Genomic DNA, 21,643 nt, shown 5'->3' on the forward strand with positions numbered 1-21,643 from the left:
CTTATTATTATCTCACTCCTCTCTGGGGTATCTCACTCCTCTGTGGGTTTTCTCCTCCTCTCTGGGTTCTTCTCCCTTCTCTCTGGGTTTTCTCCCTCCTCTCTGGGGGTTTCTCCCTCCTCTGTGGCTTTCAGGTACGACTCTGAACCTGCTGAAGTTCCCCATCATCAACCCGACTCCACAGCGTCTGCAGCGCCGGTCCGAGCGGCTCAGACAGACGGAGGAGGAGCTGACCCCAGACCAGCTGAGCCGGCTGCAGCAGCAGCTCCGCAAGCAGGGGTACCTAGTGGGTAAGAGAGGAGGAGGGGCAGGAGGGATGGAGGGATGGAGGTGTAGCGTGTTGAGTCGAAAATATCGAACTTATAATTTGGTAAAGGCATATAAATATCAATATTCTGATCAAGAGATCAGATTACACTCGTTGGGGCACCACCTTCGTAAATGAAGGACCTTTACTCATACTTATCAGTCATCAATCTAAAGATCATGAGATCTTTCCAGTTCAGGGATTACTTTTCTCTGCAGGTAAGGAAACACATGACAACTTCTCTGCAATAGATGGGAATATTTATTTAACGATCCAAGTATAACCATATTCAATGAAATAAGCAATATAAGTCACTGATATTGATCACCAAAATGAAATACGGAAACTATAGACTAAACTAGACATGGAATGTAATGAAACAGAATAAGGATGAAAGGAAAATGATAATGAAATGTGGGAATAAGAATTGGCAGCAGTAAATGGAGAGATGTATGGATCAATTAAGCAGAGTGACGAGGCAGAAAGCTACGGGACACCTAAACTATAAAGCCTAACTTTCTTTATCTATTTAATTTGATCTAAGCTTTTGCATCAACTCTCAGCAGTAAAGACGTGGATAGTCAGAGCCTACTTGTTCAGTTGGAGGTCTTGCCGGTCGGGTTGTCTGGTCCCGCTGAGCTCGGAGAGACGGACTCGGCGAGGCCGGTTGCCTGGCAACGGCAGACGCTGGATGGAACAGCTGGTCTCTGGTACTATCGTCACGTCGGGGCAAGCAGCGCTACCGGCTCGTCAAAGCTGTAGTCGTCAGGCCCGTGGATGTAGAACACTGTGGCGATGTTGCACCAGTGTTGGCTGCTGGATGGAGTTGAAGGTTCGAGCTCTTCTAACTGTTGTAAAGTCTAAATAATCTCGTTCCTAAATAGCTTCAAAAGCAATCTTCGCTTGGCCGGGCGTTGATAACTTCTTGACTATTAGACGCGAGGTTCAAACTTCTTGCAAGCGATTCTTAAGTTTATCTGGAGAAGACGTCTCTAACTCCAGGCTCAAACTCTAAGTTTCACTAAAGGCGAGTTGCAGCTAAAATTGTTGATCTTGGTTTCGGCAGGTTTCTTGGTGAGGGCGGAATCTTGAACGAACGTTGAACACGAACGTTGGACTGAACGTTGAACTGAACGTTGAACTGCGAGCAAGGCCAGATCAGAGGGTTTTATAGATCTTTGAATTTCCAGGCGTGGTTCGCCATGCAAATCACGCTTCGCGCTCTTTTTCTGTTACGCCTTGTTTACTAATTAATTTCTTTGTTTGAGATGGTTCCACCCCGAATAGGGAGAGGGGGGGGGAAATGGATGTAAGAGGAATTTTTCCTCTAGTCTATTTTATTTTGAGATCCCTTACAAAAGTGATCTTAATTAAGATTTCTTCCTAAAGTAATACGCAGGTATTTTACATCTCCACCAATTACTGTTGTCAATTGATCAAAATAATAAAAACCTGGGAACTTACATTCTAAATTATATAGCTAGCATATCAATATAAGGACCTCAAATAAATCTTCATGGCCTAATCTATAACTAGACAATCTTTACCAAGTTAACTCATATATGTAACTTGTGTTTCTAACTATGTGACTAATGTGAAAAACAATTTAACTATTTAATACCATTAAACTTGGTCCACGTTATACTGACCTGTCCTAGTTATAAATGACCACAAGGTGACAGTGTGGTATCATGCAAAAAGAAAGGGAGAGTAAAATAATTGTAATCATTTCCTTACAACAGCTAACATTGTGGGTGCATGCAATCCACCACAAATTAAACAACTTTAACATATATAGTTGGCACATTTAGCCTATACTTCAAGATACATGATACACTTATAGAAAAACATTTGAAGAAGTATAGGGTTGAGAGTAAGTTCAGAAGAGAGAGCAGAGAGAGGGAAAAGATTTATGACAGTCCTGTTCCAGAGAGGGGTAGTGATGAGACTCTGATAAGTGTCAACAGCAGTCTGATTGATCAGACCGTCTGGTCCTCCAACAAAGATAAGGGAGGATGATCCCCTATCTTCGTAGGTGTGGAAGGTATGAATGTGTGAATGTATTGTTCATTAGGGCTCCTGAGTCCTTGGGTCCTTCTTCTCCCGATGGCTGGAAGATAAAGGTCATTAACTCTGGAATGTGTGAGAAAGTTGCAAACCTCCTCGCAGTATCCTGTCGTTAATTCCCCAAAAGCTTTTAGGGTGACATCTCCTGCTGGCAGATGCCACATTTGAAGTTGTGGTTTGTATCAACCAGACACCTTTATGGCCATTTGTTGTGATAGGCCATGTTGTGTTGATTTTGAGAAAGCAACAGAGAGGTTGGGGCTTCCTCCAAAGGTCTCACTGGTATCGCTACATATCCCCCACACGGTCTGATGTTTGCAGTCCAGGAAACTTCAGGCCGTTAAGGAGAGAACAAGTGAGACCATCGTAGACAGGTAAGGCAACAATCCAGCTTTCTACACAGAGAGTTGATGCATCCCTGCCATAGACAGATAAAGGGAAGAACAGGAAGGAAAGAAGGAAAATAAGACACTAAGTCTACCCTGTCCTAGGTTTACTATCAGGGCTCTATACTAAATTGGTTAATACTCTAAATTTATTCTAGTCTAGAAAGTCAAGGGCTATAACATCCTGGACTAGGGAGAGAGATACCAGATATGGAGGGGGCCTACTCATAGCTAGACTGTCCACTGTAGAGCCAATGTCTCTTAGCATATCGGCTATCAAAGTGGTAACAAGCTGGGTATGAGAATGATCGACCTGGAGCATTGAGGAGTTTATTGACGCTTTGCATTGTTCTGTTTAGGAGAGCCTGCAGCTCACCTACCTGGCGCCTTACTGTAGCTAGATATTACAGCATTCACTGAGGACACTCCGAGACTAAATAGGGAGCCGACAGCGGCGGCTGCAGTTAACAGGGTTCCAATGAGTCGCTTTGACCGATTGTTGTGCCTACTCAGCTCGGACTGGGTGATTGCCGCGGACAGGCAGAGGGACAGGAACATGAACAACCAAATCATCCTGAGAGCAATGCTCACTTTCCTTTTTGGGCTAGTGTTTGGTTACCTGGAAATCTTGGTTGATGTCAGTCAATCTAATGAGTATTATGGTCTGGAGTGTTTTAAGTCACCCCCACTTGCAGTGATCTGCTGTACTGAGAACAAAAAGTTGAACGACAACAGGATATACTAAACACTGAATTATCACTGGGCGGTTTAGTACTTGAGATATTGACTACTGTGAAGGAAGACAACTACGACACTCACCTAGGTTTGGCACTTGTCAGTACATAGGTGTTTTGACTGATGGGTTTATACCTTAACTAGGGCGTCGGCGTCCCCTACAAGTCCCATGGGGGTTTTGTGTGGCTTAATCTGGTTTCTGTGGACCCATTCAAAGATTGGTTCTTCCTGACCTTTGTGGATCTTGATTTGGTACACAACGGGAGACAGTTTATCGACTATCAAGTAGGGGCCAGCCCATTGGGGAAGGAGCTCTTGGGCAATTCTCCCCGAACCCTGGTTGGCATTGCCAGTTGGCTGGGCAAGGATGTAGTACCAGGCTTTGTCCCCCACTTGGAGTTCGTTTTGGGATGCCTTGTGGTCATAGTAGGCTTTCCGTCCTTCAGCACTCTTTTCCAGGTGTTTCTGGGCGAATGCGAAGGTTACTTTCAAGTGATCTTTTAGATCAGTCACATATTGGTGGGTGGTGGTTTGGGCAGTGTTATTTGGTGCCAGCAGACACTCCACCCACTTGGTGACAGCGCAAGTGACTGTCAGGAAATACTCGTTGCCTCTGGTTGACTTTGTGAGAGTTCCTATCCAATCAATTTGGAGGTCTGACCATGGAAATGAGGTACCTCTACGTTGTAAGGGGGCTCTGTGGAGTGGGTTTGTTGGCTGAAATTGGCAACAAACCAGGCAACCTTTGATGTATTTTGCCACATCTTTTCGCATGTGTGGCCAGTAGGCCACTTGCCGAAGTGTCGTGTATGTTGCATTGATCCCTTGATGGCCTGCGCATGGCGAGTCATGGGCATGTGTGAGCATTACCCCCCTTTGACTCAGAGGGACCACGAACACAGGTGAAGTGAGGTCATCGGAGGCATGAAGCAGAATGCCCTTGACGAGGAGCAGGTTGTTTCTTGCGGCAAGGAGTGGCTTCAAGCCAGGCGTGGACAGAAGGTCAGAATCAGAGACCACGTACGCAGAGGCATCAGACAAGTACAGGACCAGCGCGCGAATGGCTGGGTCCTGTGATTGTAGGGTCACAAGATCTGAATCAGTAAATGCGGGCGAGACAGAGACAGTTGCCGGACTAGGGGTAGCCTGTGCGGGAACTGCAGTCGCCTGAGCCCTAGTGACCGTGCAGAGTGAAGGGGCGGGTGGGATGGGAAAAGACTCCCGCTCGAACAGCCAGGGAATCCCGTCCCGGGCGCCTTTCTTGGCCAAGGTATCAGCCAAATCATTGAGTTTTTTGTCAATGCCAGGGGCACGAGAGTGGCCCCTGACTTTTTTCCAGTATACCTGTATGTCGTGCTGTTCCATCAATTGGTCGCAGGCCATGAACAACTCTTTGTTTTTAACAGGTTTTCTGTTTGAAGTGAGGAAGCCATTGTGCTTCCAGTTCATCAGATGGTCGAAGAAACTGAGACGTGCATGGTTTGAATCCGTGCAAATCACAAGTTCTCTGATCTTATGTGCTACGGCTGTTTGTAGCGTTATCAGAATGCCAGCGATTTCAGCATATTGGGAAGTCTGAGAGCCCAATCTGAACCGCCGTGGCCCACAGGGGGTATTGTTAACCCAAGTCAGACCTGCCCCAGCACGTGTCTGTGTCTCATGGTGGAAGGAGCAGCCGTCTACGTAGGCAGTGACCATGTCTTTACAGACATTGGGGTCAAAGTAGTGGTTGCGTGTGGGCTCAGGGGGTGCACTGTCGTCTGGGCTGACTGTTTCAAGCATCTCCGCGTTTTCAAGCTGACTTGATGGGGCGCAGAGTGCTGAGTTGTCAGCATCAAGGACATAGCACTGGACTTCAGACCGATGGGGAAGGAAAATAGGCAGAGGTTTATGAACCTGAGCCCAGATCTTCAACCGCTTGAAATCAATCAAGGGTTCAAATCGGTTAAGGAGGTCTTTTCCGAAAAGAAGCGGGATAGTGTCCAGGGGGGACACATACACTGGATGAATGATACTCATTGGTCCTATGGTTAAATGCATCAAAGCCATTGCGGACAAAGTAGTACCTATGGTAGAGTAGGCTAGTACGTCTAACGAACAGGGGTGTAGTTTCAAGTGTCTGTTCGATCGACGTGCCATTGTCTTGAGTTTGGTAAAGAGCGCTGATGACATCAAGGTGACATCCGAGGCGGTGTCCAAGAGTGCGTCATGCACTAACTCGTGTTCAAGCGTCGTAGAGAGGTAGCACTTGCGTGCAACACCTTTCTCTGTTAGGTTACCCAAGAATTGTCGTAAGGGCGGTTTGCCCTGGATGATTGAGAGATCCTCTTTGGGAGGTTCTTTCTCAGAGTCCAACTGAACGACCAAGACAGCGCTCTGCGGAGCCGATGGGATCGCTGTGTCTGAAGTTGGTTCAAGTTCAGTGGCTTGGAACGGCGTCAGGTACTGACTCTGAGGTGATATGGGCTCAATATCACCATGGCCTAGGAAAGCTCCCTTCATTATCACTTCATGTTGTTGAGGAGCGGTGTCTTCAAGAGGGACATTGGCAGATAGGCAGGTCACGGTGAAACGATCAGCTTTTGGTTTAAGTTTCTCCTTTTTCCGTAAGTTGTCTATCACACGTGTGATGACCTCAATATCTTCTTCGCTAATGCCAGCCAATTTAGATTCGACTGTGGCATTATTGTCTTTCTTTTGAGGGGCCTGGTGGTCGTGTTTTCTTTGGGCTCTTTCACCAGGTGAGTCGCGCTTAGGTGGTTTCCACTGTGGCTTATCTCGGGAATAAGCATTTCTGGGTTCGCGTTGGAAACTTACCCGGTTGTCACTGTAGTGACATTTCTCCCACTGGTCAGGGTAACGTTTTCCCCGGTGAGAATCTGAAGAGGAACGATTTGGGTCTGCTCTTGAACTCGGTCCCTTATCACGGCGGTGTGGCCGTGGGGAAGAGGGGTTTGAATTGGGAGGGCTGTTACCATGGGTTCCCTCGAGTTCCAGGGACAAGGATTTGGTATCAATACTCAAGATGGATCTAGGTTCTGCGTTTTTAGACATTGTTTGTTTCTGTTTAACATAACCTTTAATGGCTAATTCGCGTAGTTGGAGACTGCTTTGAGTTTGAGGACATGCTACCACGCCTAAGTGATGACCAGTAGAGGGATGGAGGTTTTGGATAAAAAGTAATTTGAAGTTCAAGTCTTCCTCCATTCCTGGTTCATTCTTAGTCCCGAAGTAGGCCTGGCGCAAGCGATGGTAGTACTGCTGAGGGGATTCCGATCGACTTTGTCTAATTGCCATGGCCGCAATCAAACCAGTTTGGGATTCGGGATCGGCAAACTCACGCATCATGGCTTGGCAGAGTATTTGATAGTCTGCTCTTACATGATCTGGTTGGCGCTCTATGAAACTGCTCACTACACGACTGGAAGTAACTTTGATCAGGTAGATTTTGTCATCTACTGTAGCATTTGGGAACTTTCTCAGATAAAAGTCAATGTCTTTCAGATAGGTACTGGTGTCGTGAGACCCCGCTGGGTTTGGATCAAACCTTGGGATGTTACGGGCAATCTTATCTAGGTCTCTGTCAGACAGGCCTTGGGAATAGTAGGCACCGGTGGGTATGGGAGTTTGTTGGGGTCGTCCCACGCTAGCGTGGGGAGTTGAGGCCCTACCGACCTGAGAGTGGGAGAATGGATCTGTTGTAAACAGAGGGTTAGATTGAGGGGGTGAGTCACCCTGAGCATCTCTATGGATTTGGCTCTGTCGACTTTGACCGATGTTAAGGGAGTGTCGCAATTGTCTTCTAACCTCTGTTAGCTCCTCCTCTTTAATCTCCTGCTGACGTTGACATTCACTAGCATTATCCTGAGCGTCTTCCAGTTTTTGTTGTAATTCGTGCATGTACTTCTGATCAGCTTCTCTATGTCCCTTATAAGCTCTTACTTGGGCTTTCATGTCCTTAATTTCATCCACTGCTTGGCGAAGTAGGGTATTAGCAATGTCACAGTCTCTACGTGCTACTTGTAGTTGTTCCCTATCATCGTCACACCTAGTCTTGATTATTTCTAGCTCTTGGTCCCGTTCTAGGAGGGTCTGTTTTAACCTCTTGTTCTCCTTTTTACACTCATCCTCTCCTGTAGAGAGTAAACCAGCACTAGTGTTGGTTCGCTGGGCAACTTCTGCTTCTAGCATGTCAATGCGCGTTGCTGTTCCAGCGAAGGCTAGCCTAGTTTGTGTGAGCTGTTTGTGCAGTTCCCTGTTTGCCTCTTGTAACCGCGCCTCCTCGCGTGTTGCGGTTTTCAACTCGGTCGTTGTTTGGTCTAACAAGGTATCTGTGTGTCTAAGTTGTGCGGTCAATGTGACAGCCATGCAACCTAACACTTTGGAAAGTGCTTTGTCTTTTAGTGATGCTTTTACAGCTTTGCTCACAAGTTCTGACATCTTTTGGTCAAGTGTGGCAGGGTCAGCACTTTGGATTTGTGCTGCATAATCGGGCGCTAAGTCTTTAGTTAGGTCAGCCAATAAGGACTCCAAGACCTCGAGGTGGTCTCCTTGGCTAGAAGGTGGGGATGTTCTGTCAGCTGAGGCAGCCATAATTTAATTAGATACAAGCTTTGATTTGGTTATTTGAGTGTCAATCTCCAAATCAAGGGAGATCGTGGTACATTCACAACGTGTGTGGGATTTCCAAATATTCAGGTTGGAGTAGATTATAGATACTTTACTTCCTTGGGCTTTCTTAGTGACCAATAGTGCATTAACACAAGAAGATCAAATAACAAGAAAAAAAAATTTTAATTAGAAAAATTAAAAATAGATTTAAGTTATAATGTCAATAAGAATTAAAGTTGTTAAAGCTAGTATAGCAATTTAATCTTTGTATAAAGTTAGAGGTTTTATGTACTTACAATTTGGGAAAGTTGATTAAAATTGAGTAAGCAACTTTACCATTTGAGATTAGCACTTAACAGGAATTATCCAGAATAACAAAAGCCTAGGAAAATACTGTCAATGGTTTACTTTCAAAAGATGAGTAAAATTGTTAAGTAAATGACAAATAATAATTTAACAATGTATATGTATGAAAAACAAAAGTGCTTCAAAGTGACATAAAATCCTCAAAGTTTATAAATTAAAATCCTTAATTTAAATATTATTGATGCATTAATGTATTCTTTGAGTGATACTGATTCTATCACTCAAGGATAAGGATAACCTAAACCAAAGTAGAAACAAGTAAACTAGCACACTTCATAGAAGTTCAAAGTTAAATACACTGTTTGGTCACTAGAGGGCTTCTTTCCTTCTGAGCAAAAGCCAATTTAGAGAGGAAGGATACTTTTGAATTAAATTTCTACCACACAGTTCATCAATGTACACATTCAGCTCAATTAACCGAAGTCAACTTATTCACAAGGGGGCGCTGTGTTAATGACACAGTTTGCTGACACAGTTTGCTGACACAGGATGTCTACTCCGTTACTTTTTTAACCCTCGCGGGATGGGGTCGCCTTTACGACCACGGGGGCAGGATTACGTGGTGACGTAATCACCTTTAGTACCGCCTACTGATAGGCTTTAGCAGCTTTGACCGGAAGTTTCCAGTCACTTTCCCAGTCCGTGGGGAGTTCACAACAAGCGGTCAGTTCTGACTCAAAGGGATTAGCAGCGGCGGCTAATCAACACACAGTTATTTTTCCGAGTTAGCGCAACAAGCACAGTACATCTCAGTGATGTTTCAACACAAGAGTCAGCTTCGACTCCAAGGGATTAGCAACGGCGGCTAATCAATCAGCACAGCACATCTCAGGGATGTTTTAACACAAGCGTTAATTCGCTTCAATAGGGGTCTCTTTTAACCCGTTTACTGGTCTATAATACTAGACTATATTGCCTCTTACCGTATTCACGGCTGTTATTAAACAGTTAGCTACGCTGAATTAACAACAACAGAGGGTCTGGAGAGATTAAACTTTCTGGAAACTCGCAGCCAAAATTTAATCTAGTCCAGGACAAACCCATAGAACCCGGAACCTCGCGGCCATCTATGTCTTGCCTTTAGGCCTATCAATTCAATTTTCAGGGACGAATTTAATTATGCATGCAATTCACACTACAGTCATAACCGTACTATGACTGTTTTTCTTCAAGCTTGATAATTCAATGCAATTATGCATAACACGGGACAGTAACCGGTTAAACAATTAATTTGCATTACAGATACTGCATTACAGATACTGTCTCTCATATAAACTTTTCACAAGTCAATGCAGTAGCTCCGGAGTAATAATGGTTCAACGTTCACACCCATTTGCACACCAATAAAGCCAATATGCCAAGATTTAAATCGCTCATTTGAACAACAATTTACCTCAATATATTTCTTTATCTGCAGAGTAAGCAATGTGATTTTGGCCTCACGCGGTCCACCAAATAATGTAGCGTGTTGAGTCGAAAATATCGAACTTATAATTTGGTAAAGGCATATAAATATCAATATTCTGATCAAGAGATCAGATTACACTCGTTGGGGCACCACCTTCGTAAATGAAGGACCTTTACTCATACTTATCAGTCATCAATCTAAAGATCATGAGATCTTTCCAGTTCAGGGATTACTTTTCTCTGCAGGTAAGGAAACACATGACAACTTCTCTGCAATAGATGGGAATATTTATTTAACGATCCAAGTATAACCATATTCAATGAAATAAGCAATATAAGTCACTGATATTGATCACCAAAATGAAATACGGAAACTATAGACTAAACTAGACATGGAATGTAATGAAACAGAATAAGGATGAAAGGAAAATGATAATGAAATGTGGGAATAAGAATTGGCAGCAGTAAATGGAGAGATGTATGGATCAATTAAGCAGAGTGACGAGGCGGAAAGCTACGGGACACCTAAACTATAAAGCCTAACTTTCTTTATCTATTTAATTTGAATCTAAGCTTTTGCATCAACTCTCAGCAGTAAAGACGTGGATAGTCAGAGCCTACTTGTTCAGTTGGAGGTCTTGCCGGTCGGGTTGTCTGGTCCCGCTGAGCTCGGAGAGACGGACTCGGCGAGGCCGGTTGCCTGGCAACGGCAGACGCTGGATGGAACAGCTGGTCTCTGGTACTATCGTCACGTCGGGGCAAGCAGCGCTACCGGCTCGTCAAAGCTGTAGTCGTCAGGCCCGTGGATGTAGAACACTGTGGCGATGTTGCACCAGTGTTGGCTGCTGGATGGAGTTGAAGGTTCGAGCTCTTCTAACTGTTGTAAAGTCTAAATAATCTCGTTCCTAAATAGCTTCAAAAGCAATCTTCGCTTGGCCGGGCGTTGATAACTTCTTGACTATTAGACGCGAGGTTCAAACTTCTTGCAAGCGATTCTTAAGTTTATCTGGAGAAGACGTCTCTAACTCCAGGCTCAAACTCTAAGTTTCACTAAAGGCGAGTTGCAGCTAAAATTGTTGATCTTGGTTTCGGCAGGTTTCTTGGTGAGGGCGGAATCTTGAACGAACGTTGAACACGAACGTTGGACTGAACGTTGAACTGAACGTTGAACTGCGAGCAAGGCCAGATCAGAGGGTTTTATAGATCTTTGAATTTCCAGGCGTGGTTCGCCATGCAAATCACGCTTCGCGCTCTTTTTCTGTTACGCCTTGTTTACTAATTAATTTCTTTGTTTGAGATGGTTCCACCCCGAATAGGGAGAGGGGGGGGGAAATGGATGTAAGAGGAATTTTTCCTCTAGTCTATTTTATTTTGAGATCCCTTACAAAAGTGATCTTAATTAAGATTTCTTCCTAAAGTAATACGCAGGTATTTTACATCTCCACCAATTACTGTTGTCAATTGATCAAAATAATAAAAACCTGGGAACTTACATTCTAAATTATATAGCTAGCATATCAATATAAGGACCTCAAATAAATCTTCATGGCCTAATCTATAACTAGACAATCTTTACCAAGTTAACTCATATATGTAACTTGTGTTTCTAACTATGTGACTAATGTGAAAAACAATTTAACTATTTAATACCATTAAACTTGGTCCACGTTATACTGACCTGTCCTAGTTATAAATGACCACAAGGTGACAGTGTGGTATCATGCAAAAAGAAAGGGAGAGTAAAATAATTGTAATCATTTCCTTACAACAGCTAACATTGTGGGTGCATGCAATCCACCACAAATTAAACAACTTTAACATATATAGTTGGCACATTTAGCCTATACTTCAAGATACATGATACACTTATAGAAAAACATTTGAAGAAGTATAGGGTTGAGAGTAAGTTCAGAAGAGAGAGCAGAGAGAGGGAAAAGATTTATGACAGTCCTGTTCCAGAGAGGGGTAGTGATGAGACTCTGATAAGTGTCAACAGCAGTCTGATTGATCAGACCGTCTGGTCCTCCAACAAAGATAAGGGAGGATGATCCCCTATCTTCGTAGGTGTGGAAGGTATGAATGTGTGAATGTATTGTTCATTAGGGCTCCTGAGTCCTTGGGTCCTTCTTCTCCCGATGGCTGGAAGATAAAGGTCATTAACTCTGGAATGTGTGAGAAAGTTGCAAACCTCCTCGCAGTATCCTGTCGTTAATTCCCCAAAAGCTTTTAGGGTGACATCTCCTGCTGGCAGATGCCACATTTGAAGTTGTGGTTTGTATCAACCAGACACCTTTATGGCCATTTGTTGTGATAGGCCATGTTGTGTTGATTTTGAGAAAGCAACAGAGAGGTTGGGGCTTCCTCCAAAGGTCTCACTGGTATCGCTACAGAGGGAAGGAGGGAAGGAGGGAGGGAGGGAGTAAATGGAATAGAACTGCAAAATCACTACTTGGCAGCTTTTAGCTTTTATGCTCCGAGCCGCTGGAGCAGTCTGCCTGTGGATCTGAGAGCAGCTGGAAGTGTTGAAATCTTTGAACGTAAACTTAAAACCTCCCTCTTCAGCCCGGCTTTTGATTAAGAATGGTTTATAGATTTTATTTACTTTATTTTATTCACTTATTTTATTGTTTTTATGTTGTAAAATTTAATTCTACTTTATTTTATCTGTTATTTTATTAATATTATTATTATATATTTTTGCTTTTAAATCTATTTTTATTGTATTGCATTGTCATAAATTTTTTTTATTTTTGCATTGGTCTCAAATTGTTTTTACGGTCTACACGTGTTCTGTCTAATTGTCCAACTGCACTGACCTGTATGAAAGGTGCTATATAAATAAAGTTTGATTGATTGATTGATTGACTGATTGATTGATTGTCCTTAATTCTTTTTAGGTCGTGTTGGCAGGACGTTCCGGGTTGAATCTGGATCCAGAAGCGATGTGATCCAGTTCGACCCTGACAGTCTGGCCTACGGAGAGTATGAAGATGGAGAGAAGGCGAAGGAAGGTGAGAGAACCAGGAGAACCAGGAGAACCAGGAGAACCAGCAGAACCAGCACTCCCATTATATTCACTGGGAGGACTTGGTCTTTTACAGTAACGTCCTGCAACATGCAGCCTGGTCCTGACCAGACTGTTTGACTGTTTGACTTCTCTGGTGTTTCCTGCAGTGACAGCATCACTGTTGAGGAGGCGGAGCTTGTTGTGATTGGAGCGTTTTCTGTCTGATTCTTCTCGTTGTCCAGAGAGATGAAATGTCACCGGGTCGAACATTACAGCTGAATCAGTTTGTTAAAGTTTATGTAGACTGTTGGGCAGAACTGGAAAATGAACGGCACTTCACAACATGTGAAAAATAGTTTTAAAATGATGTCTGTGATTCATTTCAGACCTCCAGGTAGTAAGATGTCCAAAAACGAAATAGAGACAAAATCCACTGGACTTGAAATTAATCTTCAGCTCTTCATTTCAAGTCCAGTGGATTTTGTCTCTATTGTTTTATTTTTTTTTATAAGTATTTTTATTAGGGACCAGCATGACAATGGACAGATGTAGTTACAGATGTTTCGTCTCTCATTATTTTTTTTTCCCTCCCTCCCCTCACATCAGGTTAAAAAAAAAATTAACTACGAGCATAACAATATGGTGACATATACATTGAGTTCAATAGAACTGTTAGATAAAAATAAATACGCTCAATTACACAAAATTGAATGGAGTTGGGTATGCGGGAGGAGAGAAACCAAAACAAAAACAACAAAGAAATTAAAATAAAATAAAATAAAACAACAAGATTTTTTTTTTTTACTTTTTAACACAGAGTAACACAGATGAGTCTGGCTGTCTGGTCCAAACCATGAGCCTCAGTATCACCTTCACCATGTTGTTGGACATTAGGTAAATCAAACGTTTACAAACACAATCAGCTGTTCACAGAGCGGAGGACCTCCAATATGGCCGCCAGACACTGTTCCATCACCTGAGAGCCCTAGAGGGAGTGGAACCTCTAACCTTAGTGCCTTGCTCTGCTGACAGTGAGTGTGAGTTGTGTGTTAACCCTCAGTCTGTCTGTCTGTCTGTCTGTCTGTCTGTCTGTCTGTCTGTCTGTCTGTCTGTCTGTCTCTCTGTCTGTCTGTCGTCTGTCTGTCTGTCTGTCTGTCTGTCTGTCTGTCTGTCTGTCTGCTCTCAGCCTCCAGCCTGCAGACTGAAGCTGAGTTCAGCCACAACGAGCTGAAAGACGCCCGCTGGCTGTTCGACACGCCGGGGATCATGAAGGAGCGAGATGTGAGACTCTGCTTCTGTTTTACAGCAGCTTCACCCACACAGAATAATAATAATAATAATGATAATGATGTAAAATTACACTACGACTCAAATTTATCAAGGAAAAACCCAACAACTCTGACCAAACCACCAGTCAGCTTCCACTGATTTCTGTTCTGTAGCGCTCCTCCTCTTCTGTCGTCTAACTCTCTCTCTCTCTTTCTCTCTCTCTTTCTCTCTCTCCCTCCTCTCTCTCTCGCTTTCTCTATCGCTCTCTCTTCCTCCGTCTCTTTTTCTCTCTCTATGTCTCTCTCTTTCTCTCTCTATCCCCCCTCTCTTTCTCTCTCTCTCTCTCTTCCCCCCTCTCTCTCTCGTGCTCTCCCTCTCTTTCTCTCTCTCCCCTCTCTCTCTTTCTCTCTCTCTCTCTCTCTCTTCCCCCCTCTCTCTCTCCCTCTCTCTCTCTCTCTTTCTGTCCCCCCCCCCCTCTCTCAAATTCAAATTCAGATTTGCTTTATTGGCATGAATGTCACATCACAACAATATTGCCAAAGCATCAAGAATCAAGGAAACAAAATAATATTAACACAACATTAAGATTGATACATATTAATTATATTCATATAGTATATCCTATGCATGTATTTGAGTGCTGATGAGGAGTTTATGTTTATGGAAGGATGAAGGGGGACAGCAGCCATACTGAAATGAATCCCCAGTTAACAGTAATGTTATGGATCTTATAGGAACAGTGTCATTCATTCAGTGACCATCTCCCCAATTTCTCTCTCTCCCCCTCCCTCTCTCTCTCTCCCCCTCCCTCTCTCTCTCTCCCTCCCTCCCTCCCTCCCCTTCTCTCTCTCTCCCTCCCTCCCTCCCCTTCTCTCTCTCTCTCTCAGGTCCTCAGTCTGCTGACGGAGCAGGAAGTGAGGTTGCTGGTTCCCACCCAGGCCATCGTTCCCCGGACCTTCGTGTTGCAGCCGGGGTCGACTCTCTTCCTGGGAGCGTTGGGTCGGATCGACTTCCTGCAGGTGAGACTCCGCTCAGCACCGTCTCACTCTGCTGTCCTCACACTGACCAGAGCAAACTATTGATCTGCCACCATGTCTTTCACTAACATAGACGTTGGAAAGAAAGAGAGGATGATGACCACATTTATGTTCTCAGGGTTTAAAAACATCCAGGTCCAGACTCTCGTTTGAAAGAGTTTCTGGGGTTTGAAAGTTAAAAACCTTTTAATTAGAGAAGGCTAAAACATTAAAGGTGCATTAAAACATTAAAGATTTTTACTGATTGATAGGGTTGTTGATCAATAGATTGGCTTTCCAAACTCATTTTCTGTCCTGAACTCTTTCAAGACTCTTTAATTGATTGTTTTCTGGCAGCTTTTTCTTAAATTTAAATTCCTACTTGGGCGATGCAGATTCACATGTGGAGCCGGATCAAAATCCATGGGCTTGAGTTTAACATGGTTGTCTTAGACAGATGTTTGCTATTATTAATAAACATTGTGTGAAATAAAATTCATCATCCATCTGATGAGTTTGTTGCTTGTTTGTTTGTTTGTTATTTTTGACTCGGTCCTCTGTGCCTCCTCTCCTCAGGGAGAGAAGTCCTGCTGGTTCTCGGTCGTCGCCTCCAGTCGGCTCCCGGTTCACATCACCGGTTTGGAAAAAGCCGACGCCGTTTACCAGAAACACGCCGGACACACTCTGCTGGGGGTGAGCGGCTTCAGATGAATCTGTGTTTACATTCACCTGTCTGAAGAGTTTCTTCTGAAATGATCTATCAGCTAGAAACTGTGCTCAGTAGAGCTCAGACCTCCATGTTAAATCTGATGTGAAGGTGTGTGTTGTGTTCAGGTGTGTGTTGTGTTCAGGTGTGTGTTGTGTTCAGGTGTGTGTTGTGTTCAGGTGTGTGCTGTGTTCAGGTGTGTTCAGGTGTGTTCAGGTGTGTGTTGTGTTCAGGTGCGTTCAGGTGTGTTAAGGTGTGTGTTGTGTTCAGGTGCGTTCAGGTGTGTGTTGTGTTCAGGTGTGTTCAGGTGTGTGTTGTGTCCAGGTGTGTTCAAGTGTGTGTTGTGTTCAGGTGTGTTAAGGTGTGTGTTGTGTTCAGGTGTGTTCAGGTGTGTGTTGTGTTCAGGTGTGTTCAGGTGTGTTAAGGTGTTTGTTGTGTTAAGGTGTGTGTTGTGTTCAGGTGTGTTCAGGTGTGTGTTGTGTTCAGGTGCATTCAGGTGTGTTAAGGTGTTTGTTGTGTTAAGGTGTGTGTTGTGTTCAGGTGTGTTCAGGTGTGTGTTGTGTTCAGGTGTGTTAAGCTGTGTGTTGTGTTCAGGTGTGTTAAGGTGTGTTGTGTTCAGGTGTGTTAAGCTGTGTGTTGTGTTAAGGTGTGTGGTGTGTTCAGGTGTGTTCAGGTGTGTTCAGGTGTGTTCAGGTGTGTTCAGGTGCGTGTTGTGTTCAGGTGTGTTAAGGTGTGTTGTGTTCAGGTGTGTTCAGGTGTGTTCAGGTGTGTTCAGGTGTGTTCAGGTGTGTGTGTTGTGTTCAGGTGTGTTCAGGTGTGTTCAGGTGTGTGTGTTGTGTTCAGGTGTGTTAAGCTGTGTGTTGTGTTCAGGTATGTTAAGGTGTGGTGTGTTCAGGTGTGTTCAGGTGTGTTAAGCTGTGTGTTGTGTTCAGGTCCCAGTGGGCGGGGCAGAGCGGATGCAGCAGTTTCCTCCTCTGGTCTCTCAGGACTTCAGTCTGGAAGGTCTGGGCTTCCTGCAGGCTGCAGCCGACATCAAGCTCTCCTCCGCAGGTCAGCTGCTGCTTCTTCTTCTTCTTCTTCTTCTTCTTCTTCTTCTTCTTCTTCTTCTTCTTCTTCTGCTTCTTCTTCTTCTTCTTCTGCTTCTTCTTCTTCTTCTGCTTCTTCTTCTTCTTCTGCTTCTTCTTCTTCTTCCTTCAGTGGTATTAATGATGAAGCACTTGAATCATTCCCCTGGTGTATATTCTCTACTGAAGGATGTTCTTAACTGTAGGAGGCGTATTCTGAACTTTTTTGGTTCTAAATTTCATTCATTCATTATTTCAAGTTTTTTTTTTTCTTACCATTTTATAGCGTTTATTTGTCTTTAAATGTATCTGCTGTTGTTAAGTGCATTGCATTGCAGTTAGGGCTGCAACTAACGATTATTTTCATTGTCGATTAATCTGTTGATTATTTTCTCGATTAATCGATTAGTTGTTTGGTCTATAAAATGTCAGAAAATGGTGAAAAATGTGGATCAGTGTTTCCCAAAGCCCAAGATGACGTCCTCAAATGTCTTGTTTTGTCCACAACCCAAAGATATTCAGTTTACTGTCATAGAGGAGGAAAGAAACCAGAAAATATTCACATTTAAGAAGCCGGAATCAGAGAATTTTGACTTATTTTTCTTAATTTTTTCATAGAGATATTTGCACATCCAACTATCTCCTATCTTCTCAAGACTTATTTTTCTTCAAAAATTATTCAAACCGATTAATCGATTATCAAAATAGTTGGCGATTAATTTAATAGTTGACAACTAATCGATTAATCGATTAATCGTTGCAGCTCTGATTGCAATCACATGGTATGAAATGTGCTATACAGTATATATACACACACATACACACTCACTGGCCACTTAATTAGGCACACCTGCTCGTTAACGCAAACAGCCCGCTCCTCCAAACAGCCAATCACGTGGCAGCTCACTCAGTATATAAAGCAGCAGACAGGGTGAAGAGTTTCAGTTATTTGACTCTGAGCTCAGAAACATTTTCACACCACAGTCTGTAGAGTTTACAGAGAAAACAGCTTGTTAATGACAGAGGTCAGAGGAGAATGGACAGACTGGTTCAAGCTGACAGTGTCACAGTGAGTGTGTATACTGTAGTTTGATTGGTTGAACTTGTAGGATGCATATTCTCAGCGGTGTTTCACAGCTGATTAAAGTGTTTGTTTTCCCCATATACCATAAAATCTCTAGCTGAGGAGATTTTAGGAGATTTTTATAATTCAAACCTCAGGAATATCAAATCCATCACCATTCACTCAAACTCTGGAGCAGTGCATCGCAGGGCAGTGGTTCTCAACGTGGGGTCCGGGGACCACAAGCGGTCCTCCAGGAGGTTCCAGGGGGTCCCAGGCAAATTGATGAATTGTTAAACTTCAGCATTATTTCATTTACAAGAAGTTAACACAATTAGAGAATGTAGAAGAATAATTATTTTGGTCATAGTTTCTGTGTTTTCTCTCTAACTACAATACAGACATGGAATTCTGGACAAAATCATATCTGACAATAAAAATATTCTCAGATTTGGGTCCAAGAGACAAAATCTCATCAAATGGGACTAATGTGGACTAGAGCTGCAACGATTAATCGATTAGTTGTCAACTATTAAATTAATCGGCAGCTATTGTGATAATCAATTAATCGGTTTGAGTATTTTTTTAAGAAAAAGAAGTAAAAATTGTCTGATTCCAGCTTCTTAAATGTGAATATTTTCTGGTTTCTTTCCTCCTCTATGACAGTAAACTGAATATCTTTGGGTTGTGGACAAAACAAGACATTTGAGGACGTCATCTTGGGCTTTGGGAAACACTGATCCACATTTTTCACCATTTTCTGACATTTTATAGACCAAACAACTAATCGATTAATCGAGAAAATAATCGAAAGATTAATCGACAATGAAAATAATCGTTAGTTGCAGCCCTAATGTGGACTAAATTAGGGGTCCTTGATATGAAAAAGGTTGAGAATCACTGGCGTAGGGTTCCCAGTGTGAGTGTCTGTATGACAGAAACCTCTCTCCGGATGAAACAGGTTATTAAAGTAACTGACAGAGTGTCTGTCTCCCTGCAGGCTGGGTGGCGGTGACGGCGGTGGCGGGTGAGCGGGTGCGGTTGAGGGTTCACGGTCCGGAAGCCGCGGGTTTCTGTCTGAGGACGCCGCCGCTGCTGCCGCACATCGTGGCTCTGAAGGGCCAACGCATCAGGAAGTCCTCCGCCTACAAACCGGTGAAACCCGCCGCGCTGCTGGACCTCCAGGTGAAGAAGAAGAAGAAGAAGAAATCAACTTGAAAGACTGCACAGGTTCATATCTATAAGAGGAGTTAATTTATAAAGTGCTGTACGTCCATCTTGGAAAAAAGACGTTAGTAGCTGAAGTTCATCGGTCAAACTTAAAGATGCAGAGGATCCAGACGGTAAAGGACTGAAGTTCCCTGCTGTCCTTTTAAAAAGAAGCTTCATCTGCTTTTATTTTCTGCTGTCAGTCAGTTTGTCACTTGGTGGAGATTCATTTTCATATAAACCAAATTTTGACAGACTGAGGGAACGCTGCAGTACTAGTGGCTCGACCCAACACACACTATTGCAAATGAAATGCAGGTAAAAGTCTCTAGTAGGGCTGGGCGATATGGTTGAAATCAATATCACGATAATCATAAGGATTTTTCTTGATATCAATATATATCACGATATGGTTCATGTATGCAAAATCACGTTAAATAATCAAATTAATGTTCATCTCATTGAACCGAATGGTAATGTTAGGTGTGATGTCAAACAAAACAGAAATATTCAAATAATATTCCTACCATACCTCATTTTATCAGAGTTTTTAAGTAAAATTTGCTTGTCATCATCAATTTAGACAGCAGAAATGTGTCACGATATTAAAATATCTTCATATCATCACGATATGATTCCACTGAAAGACGATAAATGATAATATTGAATTATCGCACAGCCCTAGTCTCTAGTTGTTGGTTTTTATAATTCTAACCACAGGAATATTAAATGCATCTTTCATTCATTCAGACTCTGGAGCAGCAGTGAAGCTTAGAGAAACAAACCTGTGGCTGTGAGGGTTGCTGGTTTGAATCCCAGCTGGAAAAGAGAGTGAGAAACACTCTCATCCCTCCAGAACAACCAAAACAACCATCTGTCTGGTGGTGAGTTTAGTAGACCATAATGCACCGCTGCACGGCCATTTTGGACCCACCCAGCTCAGCCGGGATTGACTCTGGTGTAAATATACGACTTCTGATTTTCAGATCTACTTTAGCAGACAGTTTTGCAGCCATCATGTGGTCTGATGATGAAAATCTAAAAACTGGCTGGTAAATTAGAGAAAAGGGCTCAGCCAAAGTCTTTTGTAGTTTTGTTCGTTTCATCATCCTATCTGAGAAGGAACCGGAGAAAACGAAAGAAATTAAATGTACAAGTGGACATTTTCATTTCCAATTCACCAAACTCTTTCCTCATTGACTCGTTTAATATTAATGAGGAAAAAAAGTGATGTTCTTGAAACTCCTATAACTCCTTAGTGCTTTAGGACATGGAGTTCACATTAATACCGTCCATGAGTTATGTGAAGACAGTTATGTTGACATAGAAATATTTGCTAATGGATGCATTAATTAGTTTAATTAATGACCTCATTAGCATGTCTGATTGTTTAATATATCATGGTGATTATGGCGGGATATGATGCTCCAGTGCCTCCTGTTCTGAAATGTAAATATGTTTTTCTGTTTGTGATCTTGCCACATGTACAGTAAGAGTTAGTGTTTGTTGGACTGAAAACTGAATTACTTATATTTTATAAACAAGTCAAAGCTTTATACAAGTCTATAAAGTTTATTGTTGCACTGAATATGGGGAAGTTAAAGAAGAAGACTTGCAGGTTTGAACCCTGGGAGGAAAAATCCCAGGGAATTCTGGGAAATGTGGACAGGGAAACTGAATGAGAACTAATAATCGCTTCAACAGCTGCCTTTGAGCAAGGCTTTTAACCAGTTTCTCCAGCAGAGTCACACAGTGTTCACCAGTATCAGACTGTGGTTGTACTGGTCGACTCCCAGTATGATTCTGTGGAACTGTGTGAATGTAAGGCAGAGCTGGAAAAGATCATTGTCAACTTTCCCTGGATAAATAAAGGTTAAAAATTAGTGATGGACGATGTGTTTATCTCCTGATACGATTCAATACGTGATCTGAGGTTCAGGATTCAATACAACCAGGATACGATGTGATCAATAAATAAAAGTTCAGTGATAAAAAAAAAAGTCTGACTGTGCAGAATTCTGTTGATTTCTGAGACTCAAATCTTTCCAGCGATGCCATTGGCTGCTAGAATGTAAACAACAATTTAAAAATGTCGTTACAAAGTGACAATAATATAATTTGGATGGAGAGCTTGTGAAACTGTGATGGTCAAGAGTCTCATTAGTGATTACTACAGCAGAATAACATGGAGCTGATATCACCATTCATGTTCCTGACAGCAGAATAACATGGAGCTGATATCACCATTCATGTTCCTGACAGCAGAATAACATGGAGCTGATATCACCATTCATGTTCCTGACAGCAGAATAACATGGAGCTGATATCACCATTCATGTTCCTGACCCAACAGACGGACTGACACATTTTTGTATTGAGATATATTGAATTTCGATATATCATCCCAGCCCAGTTTAAACAGATGTGTGA

General features: G+C 42.8%; 1 protein-coding gene across 1 annotated transcript; it reads left to right on the forward strand.

Moving 5' to 3' along the window:
- Positions 1-134: 134 nt before the first annotated feature.
- On the forward strand, positions 135-21,212 carry noa1 (nitric oxide associated 1; the record flags this gene model as incomplete). The annotated part of the gene is made up of 7 exons (XM_071546132.1): positions 135-290; positions 12,777-12,890; positions 14,073-14,167; positions 15,043-15,174; positions 15,748-15,864; positions 16,810-16,927; positions 19,005-21,212. Coding segments are annotated over 7 exons (950 nt in total), but the record flags the coding sequence as incomplete, so codon positions are not given.
- Between the last annotated feature and the right edge of the window lie 431 nt (positions 21,213-21,643).

This window comes from Centroberyx affinis, unplaced genomic scaffold, assembly GCF_046629955.1.
Source record: "Centroberyx affinis isolate AG114_WGS23_722 - 3 ecotype Tasmania unplaced genomic scaffold, CSIRO-AGI_Caff_v1 ptg005140l_1, whole genome shotgun sequence".
NCBI classification, from domain to species: Eukaryota; Metazoa; Chordata; class Actinopteri; order Beryciformes; family Berycidae; genus Centroberyx; species Centroberyx affinis.